Source organism: Seriola lalandi, unplaced genomic scaffold (assembly GCF_002814215.2).
Source record: "Seriola lalandi dorsalis isolate HSWRI2012SDOR001 ecotype SW California unplaced genomic scaffold, Sedor1 jcf7180002054879, whole genome shotgun sequence".
In the NCBI taxonomy this organism is placed as follows: domain Eukaryota; kingdom Metazoa; phylum Chordata; class Actinopteri; order Carangiformes; family Carangidae; genus Seriola; species Seriola lalandi.
The window spans coordinates 1,653,020-1,662,259 of record NW_019525432.1 but is presented as its reverse complement, the minus strand read 5'-3'; the positions used below and the strand labels follow the sequence as shown (position 1 = coordinate 1,662,259).

The window sequence follows — 9,240 nt, the reverse complement described above, 5'->3', positions numbered from 1 at the left end:
GACACTAATGACTGAGCCACTTTTGTTCACAGAGAGGAGGCCTCCTTCTACTTGAATGGTTAAAAGTCAGGTCTTGAACACACTGCAAAGAATGTCAACACTCACAGTTATTTTTAGCTTTGAAAAAGAGAAAATTATTTTAAAGTGAAATGACAGCAACAACTCGAGAAAGCTTGTGAGAACTCCTCGTGGATAAATTGTTTTTGTCTCACTTGTTTAGATAAATATTGGATTTGTTTACTGAACTCCAGCTTGTAAAAAAAAAAAAAAAAAAACTTTTTTTGCAGTGTGCTGTTGTGAACAGGGCGGGGCGGAGAGAGGAGGTTTCCTTCAGAGGGAGTGAGTGAGAGAGAGAGAGAGAGAGAGAGAGAGAGCGAGCGAGCGAGCGAGCGAGCGAGCGAGTGTGTGTGTGTGTGTGTGTGTGTGTGTGTGAGAGAGAGAGAGAGAGAGAGAGAGAGAGCGTGTGTGTGGAGAGGGAGCAAGAGGAGTCAGCTGGTCAGAAAGTGCAGGGTGAGAGCAGTGCATGTGTGCGTGTGTTTGGACGTGTGCAAGCGTGAGTGTGCGTTTAAATGTGTGTGTACGTGTGCAAGGAAAGCACTTCGCGGGGGGACAAGGTGAAGACAACAGAACAGCCGCAGACGGAGTTTTTTTTTTGGGGGGTGGGGGGGAAGCTGTGCGGTAGCTTGTGTGGAGGTCCAGACGAGGACAGTCGAAGCTCGCCGGGTGCTGCTCCGTCGTGCGTCCTGGACACGATTCCTGAGCCGCGTCCTGCCCTTTCATTGCCGTAAGCACTTTGGTTATTTGTTTGGAAACTACTGTCTGTCAGTGGGAACGCACAGTGTTGAACTCAGTATCAACCACTCTTCCTATAGAAGATTATTTCTCATGCACAGGGATGCAAAAGAGTGAATAGTTAGTTTAATATATATATTTTTTATTGGCTGAAATGAGACATCTTTAGCTGTGGCATGTGATACAAATTCACTGCAACCATCTTTAAAAGGCTGTCAGACTACCGCAGGTAACACATCTCATTGTCTTTTTAAGGAAACAGAGCTCGCATCTCTCTGGAAGAAATAATGTTATTGTTTACGTTATGAAGATCACCAGCTGGAGCACAAAGTTGTTGTTAACGCTACATCACTGCTGTCACATATAAATTGTGTTGGTGATGGGGGGAAGGGAGTTTCAGGCTCTGAAGACAAAAAGAAAAAAAAAAGAAAAGAAAATGACATAACTCCTTAACACAGCAGCCAGTCTACATGCTCCATCAGTGTCAAAAAACCTCTGCAGTGGCTCCTTCATCTCCTCACTGGAACCGTTTCTTCTACTAATTCCAGCTTTGAAAGGGAGTTATCTGAACCTACAGCACATAAAGGAGCTAGTGCATTAAAGAGGATAAGCTGGCTGAGTGTGTGTGTGTTTGTGTGTGTGTGTGTGTGTGTGTGTGTGTGTGTGTGTGTGTTTTGATGGTCTGTCATAAAGTTCCATTAGCTGCAACTTAATGTAGGCTAATCTCTGCACGCTGCAGAACTTCTCTCTTCCTTCCATGCTGATGCATAAAAAGAAGACTACAGGTCTGCTTAGGATCAGATATCACTGAGGCCTATAGGAGGCTGCGAATGGCAGACTTATACTTCTGTGTGTAAGGTACAGGTGCAGGTGGATAGTATACTTTTTCTCCTCTAGATGAGAGAGTCATCACTAAGTAAATTCAGTGAAAAGATGTGGGGAAAAAAATGCTCTTGATGTCAACATGTGAGTCCATTTGTGCTTGGAAAGATGTAGGAGTGGGTGTATTATATCCACACACACACACACACACACACACACACAGACACACACACACACACACACACACACACACACACAAGTGGCATTATTAAGTTGCTCCCTGCCCCATTTAATTCTCTAGATCTCCCCGTATGACCAGTAAAGCTGAATTACTCTCTTCCTCTGCAGGAGGAACCACAAATGTCAGCAAATGTCAAGCACTCTGAGATTTGGCTTTGCTTTCAGGCTTATTAGTCGCACATATGATCTGCCCCGCTTGGCCTTTTGGCCAGCGCTTTAATTGGTGTGAACACACACATAAGCGTATGCAAGAACATGTGAGATATGAAACCGGTCACAGTAGGGGGAGAAAAAAAAAAAGAAAAAGTGTGCAATTATCAGCAGCGGAGAGGCTGTCTTTTCAGTGTGTGTGTGTGAATGTACACACACACACACACACACACACACACACACACACACACGCACACACACACACACACATTTAGACACACATTCTCAGTCAGCAGAGCAACCTAAAGATAGCAGAGCCCCAGTGGAAACAGTAATTAGTGGGGTGAAAAGAGAGGGAGAGGGAGAAGAGAGGAGGAGGCGGAGGAGGAGTAGAAGGGAGGAGAAGGGAGGAGGAGGAGGAGGAGGAGGAGGAGGAGGAGAAGGAGGAAGAGATATTGTTTGAACCATCTGATATCTGTTATATAATGATCTGTACAATGGAGACACGCTGGGAGAGAAAGTGAAGAGAAACCAGCAGAGTCAAAGAGTGAGAGGAGCTATTTAGTGAGAGAGATGGAGAGTTCAGTGTGTGTGTGTGTGTGTGTGTGTGTGTGTGTGTGTGTGTGTGTGTGTGTGTGTGTGAGTGTGTGGATTCAGTTTGCCGAACCTTTGTTGGAAGCAGTATCAGTTGCAGCAGTTCCCTGAAATTTGTATGCGGGCTGCAGAAATATCCATCTTAACAAATCATTTCTTGCTCTGTGGACTTTTCTTATTTTTCTTGAATTGAGAGAAAAGTCCAGTTTATGAGCTCGACATCTCTAAAATGTTATTGCAGCTTTCCATGAAATTGGGTGGGCACATCAGAGCTCTTAAAGGGACCAGTCTATTAGATTTTGATGGTGATCTGGGATTTTCACCAACAGGCGCGGATCGGATTTACTTGCCAAAAAAAGATAAAAGTATAAAAAGATTACATTATGCAGGGCCAAGGAACCCATTTATCTTCATATTTAAGTGGTTGGAATGAGTTTTGGGGTGTAACTGCATATTGGAGAATTGTTTTTTTAACACTCTAGACAAGAACTTGCACCGAATAATGTCCCTTTATTCAATAATGCAGGAAAATAAACTGACTTACACAGTCATCCAGTGGTGTCTATGCTCCAAGCAACATGCAACTCAATGCTGAACACAATTGCAATGTGTGTATCCTCTTTCCACAACACACACATATGCACAACTTCCCCCTGCTTACTCACAGTAGATATCGCTGCACAATGCAGTGGAAATAGCCGACTCCTATTTCAAGTTCCTTCAGAAAGGCTGTCCCCCTCCCTCTCTCCCTCTCTCTCCCACTTTGCCTCCCCCATCAGTCTGCAGGTGGAGAGTGGTCATGTGTTGCTAGCTTGGAGAGGGTTTCTTATTTAGTCTTAAGCCCCAGGCTTTGTTTGGGAACTGACTTGTGTGTGTGTGTGTGTGTGTGTGTGTGTGTGTGTGTGTGTGTGTGTGTGTGTGTGTGTGTGTGTGTGTTGTACACAATGGCTGTGTTTACATTGGATTCGGTGTGCACACAGTCATCCTTGCATGCACATTCATTCACACATGCAGGCTTTGTTGAGTGTTGAGTTCAGGGTTTTTTGTCTTTTTTCTTTAGCATACCAAATAGATAGCATTTTCACAAAGTTGTGTTTAGCACAGATAACAATACTCACCTGGGATGTTAAGTCTATTTGGTGAATTCACTCCATTTTTGTAAGTTCTCTGATGACTTCTCCAGTTGTGATAGCTGTTTTCTTCCTTCTTTTTCATTTAGCCTGTTTTCTGTGCTGTATCCTCCCTTCACATCCAGGGAGCTGGTGAGACCAGCGGGTGTCATTCCCTACAGAGGAAACACTGAAGGAACACCATGGCCTTAGCAGGATGCCCTGACTACTTCTTACGTCACCCAAACTACCAGGTACATTTTTTTGTGTCTTGTATGTGTGCTTATCAGCGGAGGATTATAGCATATATACAGATAAGAACATGTCAAAGTAATGTCACACTACAGTTTAGTTGTCATGAAACAGAAAAGCTCATGCAGGATTAATAGATATTTTTCAATCCAGGATATTTTGACTCGTCATGGCAGGGAAAGAACGTTTTTAGTGTTCATCACTTTTTTATTGCTAACGTGTGAACAGATTGTATTGTAACCTAAAAAGTGAGACCTTCCCCGACTTTCTCATTTGCCTATAACAACCTGAAAGACTGGAGTTTGAGTCCTCACAAGTATAGTCAAACCTCTCTCTCTCTCTCTCTCTCTCTCTCTCTCTCTCTGTATCAGCATGTGTACACTGGCTTTGTGAGTCTACTTGCTTCACAGTGAGTGACTCCCAGCCTAGTTAGGTGAAATATGGCGTCTCTGCAACACAACAGACCCACTTCCACTGTCCAGCTCCTGCAGAATGAGCCCTTTGTTTCTCGGCTTGGATTTTCTCCTCTCCAACCCTCCAGTAACCTAAAGAATTTGGCTAAAGAGCATCGTGGAGGTCTATAAATAGAGTGCTAAACAAACAACAATAACAAGCTGTGGGCTTTGTTTTGTGAAAGGCCTGAAAGCATGGGATTCATGGTGTGACGTCTTACTGGGACTGATGGGACGATGGAGGTGACGTAGCCTCAGCTGCCTTATTCCTCTTAGTGGAGGTACAAAAATGCAGCTCCCTGCTAACCCAAACCGTGGGACCGCTGAGCCCCTGTTGAGCTGACATTAAGTTGGATTGGTTCACGTTAGCTTCCAGGAAAGGGTTTTGCACCAGTAAGACTGCAGTGAATAGTGAATTGAATCCCCATAGAAAACAACATTCCTCCACCCTGCATCTAGCAGAGAAAAAACAGAGTTTGCTGGTTAGAGGGAGAGAAGTGGGTTACAACATTGCTGTGTGTGTGTGTGTGTGTGTGTGTGTGTTTGTTATGTAAAGCTTGCCAGTTGATATGACACAGCATGGCACACACACACACACACACACACACACACACACACACACACACACACACACACACACACATACTGTATACCCCATGGAGTCTCTCTCTGTAGGCAGCGACTCTAGGTTTAGTGTATATAGATAAGGAGCAAATGAGCCCTCTTTTCTGCATACTTACATAACGCTATACATAACGGCGGGCATGTTTGGGAATCTGGGCAGCATTCCAGGCCTGTCTCCGAAGTGTGTGTGTGTGTGTGTGTGTGTGTGTGTGTGCGCGTGTGCGTGTGTGCATGGGCGCGCGTCTGTCTAACTGTCTAACTTTGGATCTGTGCCAGTGATGTCTCAGAGGAAGCAGCCAGCAACTCTCGCTTTCCTTCTCTCCTTTCCTTGTGTGTGCGCGTTTGTCAATGTGCATGCGCGTACGCTGCAGAGCACCAAGAAACCACAGTCCACAGACTCGGAGCTCAGCTGAGTTACGACCTTAACCGGTCAGAAGAGCGGAAAGAATGAAGTGTTTAACAGATCCGCGCCCCTGAACGTCAGCGTTTGTGCCAACAGTCCTGAACGTGTCTGTTCTGTCTTAGAACATAAACTGCAGTTCTTTATTTCTGTTCTCAGAGGTCAGAGGTCAGCGGCTCTACTCATTAGTTGTCACAGCGATGAGCCTGTGCTTGTGCTTTCGAGGAAGCATAGGCTTTGATGCTCAAGAGAAGAAAGTATGTTGAAATGCGTGTTAATGCTGTGGGCTATAGGGTGGAGAAGCTTGTTCATAATTAAAGACATGTCAAAAGAGTAGTTATGGAATGTCTTTCCATGGACAAGAACAACCTCAATATGTCAAGCTAATCGAAACACCAGGCCTAAGATTCCCTCCTCAACTTCTGCTGCATCCAACAACCGTGACATTGGTCATGTAACTTTAAGACTCAGAAATCCGTGACGAGAAGTTACTCACTAAAACTGAAGGAAACGTCAAGAGACGACTCTTCAATTTTTCACACTTGTTTTTAGAGCAGATGTATCCTGGAAATCACTGTGACACTGCAACAGTACTTGGGTTCATGGCTCAATACAATACCAATGATATTCCCATAAGTCTCAGCCGTACTTGATTGTTTATGGTGCTTATTAGCATGTTAGCACGCTAACATGGCAACATGCTAACATGTCAAACTAAGATATCTATGTAAACATGTTAGCATACAGAAGACCTATACATTTGTGTTTGTTATACCACATCAGCAAAGTCTAGACACTCTTGTCCTATTTATGTATGTATTTATTTTGAAGGTTTTCAGAACCTTATCATTACAACGCCAACAAAAGAATTAGATTCTCTACCTCATGGAGACATACAGACCATGTTTTCTTCCTGTGGCATAGAAACACAATCTTTGTAGCAGATTCCATCAGTACCGTACTGACCACTTTGTGGACACTAAATTTACAGTGACCAGCAACAGTGAATTAGGTGGATATCAGAGTACTTATAAATGTTGCCAGTTTCTGACCACTGGTTGCACTCCTGCATGCAGAAAGTTCCCACCCTTCCTGTAAAAATGCCAGTTAATAAAACTAAAAAGGTTTTGTGACCATGATGAACTTTATGAAAACTAATAAATTGAAGAAAAAGAAATTCACCAAAAGATTATATAAACAAGATTGTTCAAATGATGCTCTTGTGAAACCTAAAACACAAGACTGGAGCACTGACTCACCAGCCATAAAACTACAAGAAGAAAGCCTCTCTTCATGTACTGTACCACTTAAACCCTTAAGACTAGTAATATCAAGTACACTGTTTATAACTATTGGCACATTGTGCAAAACAGTCCACATCTGGAAAATACTTTTACTGAGAAATCAATACCTACTTTTAAGAAAAGGGAGTCATGATTTTCACATTTGGCTTTTTTGTCACTTAACCTCCTGGTCGACCGCTGAGGTAGCATCAGTGCGCATCTCTTCAGACTACAGAGTCAGACAAAGTGCATCATGGGGAGTTCACGGTGAGGTTTTTATGGGGAATGTAGCCGCTAAAGCGGACTCTTTTACTGCATGAGTGCTGCAGAGGGGAGGGGGGTTGTTCCTGAGTTTTACTTGTAGGTATATGTATATTTAACACTGCTGCTACTGATGTCTGTTACTAGAACTAGGGCACGTACTGCCTCCAACTCTACACACTGTTCACAATTACACTGTTCCCCAAACCTGTGCTGATTGTGATGAAAGAAGAATGATAGGTGTTGAATGATTGCCTCTTAAACTCTTGATTTTGTTTCTTAAAATTTAGAAAACAAGCGCGTACATATTCTCCATGTGCTCGTCCCAACTCTTCAATGCGCCTGATTCTTACACCTAAGTGAGTTGTCAAGATACTGGATCTTTTATATTACATTTAATGTTATGTCTTTGCATAATTGTATCCACATTTCCCTCTGATAAAGCCTGACATATCTGGTGTCTTAAAGGAATAGTTGGACACTTGAGAAAATGGATTTATACCAGTCTCATGTCTGTCAAATAAGGTTCCTGCCAGCCAGCAGCCGGGTTAGCTTAGCTTAGCACAAGGACCGCAGCCTAGCCTGTCTCTGTGCAACGGTAACAAAATCCACCTAGCTTAATTAGTGAGGGTTAAAGGTGCTGGTAGCCGTTTTTTAAACCTTTGTACAGAGCCAGGCTAGCTATTTCCTCTTGTTTTCAGTCGTTATGCTATGCTAAGCTAACTGGCAAGTGGCTGAAAAGTATTTCCCAAGATGTCGAACTATTCCTCTCAGGATCTTCAGTAGAATTTAAAATAATGTTTTGTGGGCTTGAACAGTGATCGGCCATGCAACCTCAGTTTGTACAAATGAAAATACCAGTGGACCCTGCAGAGTTTAAGAGCTTTTTAATGTGAGATCGTCTCATCTGTGTGAGCAGGAGTCCACTTTTTGTAAATTTGCAGTAATGCTCACTGTTGTTTGCATACTGGCTTGCATGTCTGTCACATTATGAGCAAGGTATACTGTATATGACAGGGAGTTTAGTAGGTAAGTTGTTGTATGTCAGCTAGTCAGCTTTAGCTGAAGCCTGCAGACTTTCTCTGTCAGCCCACAGGCCCTGCAGCCAAGTTGCCTTCCTTAGAAAGCTTTTGGCTGCTGCTTCTTAGAGCTATAAATCTTACTCTGGGCATTTATGGATGTTTTCGAAGCACCGAGGGGAGCTATGAGTGTGTGTGTATGTGCATACATGCACAACAGGACCTCTGGCCACGAGCAGTTCCTGGAAACAATGCTTCCGCGTTCTTCTTTTTCCTGGAAAAGGGAAGATTGAAAATTTGTTTGGCTTTTTTTTCCCTCCCTTGCCTCTAGGCTGCTTCAAATTAGACAATATGTGAGGAACTTGGCAGCGTGCGTGCATCTCCAGACGTGCGAGATTGTATAAGTGTGCCGGAGCTGGTATGTTTTTGCTCTAAAAATGATTTATATGTTTTTGGTTTTTTTTCTTGTTTTTTTTCTTTGAATGCACGAATGAGCACCTGAGAGGAGTTTCACATGTGAGCGTTTGCAACACTGAATATAATAAAAATGTGTGAGTATTAGAAGGAGAAAGGGAAAGGTCAGGGGGTCACAAAGTCACAGTGCCACAGGGTCAAAGGGTCACTGGTCTCTTGAGCTTGAAGCCGGATGTTCCTCGAGAGTGGACGCATGAACCCACCCTTTGTCTGACCCTCTGAACTCTGTGAAAATGACACGTTGTCTTACCCTTCACCAAAATATCTGAAATTTTATACCCACTGTATGTTTTTTACCACATAGTCTTTTTTTTGTTTTTGTTTTTTCACAGGAAAGCATGGACCGCACTTCTTCTCGCCGGCCTGAGGAGCTGATTGTTCCAGGCTTTCAGCGTTCAGCCAATCAAAATTTGCCACATCACCATGGTAACTCTCCTCTCCTCTCCTCTTCCTAAATATGAAAAGAAGGAACATCTCAATCTCTTCCTCTAATCTTAAAATGGATGACACAACAATTCTGTCCATATTTTATTCTCCCCTTTTCATTGTTTCCTTCCTGGGATCTCTCCACAGCCAAAATCTATTTGTCTATTTGCTGGCCCACTAAAAGCTCCTCCTGTTTTCCTTGCCCCCCCCCCCCCCTCCCCTTTATCTCGATCTACATCTAGGACATTGTCTCCCTCCATCACTGCAGGCTCTGCTCTCCAGATGGAGAGGATATAGTCAAGTGCTGAAGTTTTTTTCCCCCCTTTTTTTTTTTTTTTTTTT

The 9,240-nt window shown here is 43.4% G+C and overlaps 1 protein-coding gene across 3 annotated transcripts in view; it reads left to right on the top strand.

The window, feature by feature from the left end:
• The first annotated feature begins 449 nt into the window (after positions 1–449).
• LOC111671450 (growth factor receptor-bound protein 10-like) overlaps positions 450–9,240 on the top strand; it is a 45,363-nt gene continuing 36,572 nt past the window's right edge. Inside the window, exons 1-3 of one of the 3 annotated variants that reach the window (XM_023428536.2) lie at positions 450–784; positions 3,818–3,961; positions 8,805–8,898. In XM_023428536.2, the coding sequence (XP_023284304.1) occupies positions 3,911–3,961; positions 8,805–8,898 (145 nt within the window). In that variant the 5' untranslated portion in view covers positions 450–784; positions 3,818–3,910. Of the gene's footprint in view, positions 785–3,817; positions 3,962–7,318; positions 7,339–8,804; positions 8,899–9,240 lie in introns of those variants that run through there. The other 2 variants (XM_023428535.2, XM_087179911.1) reach the window with 2 other exon arrangements.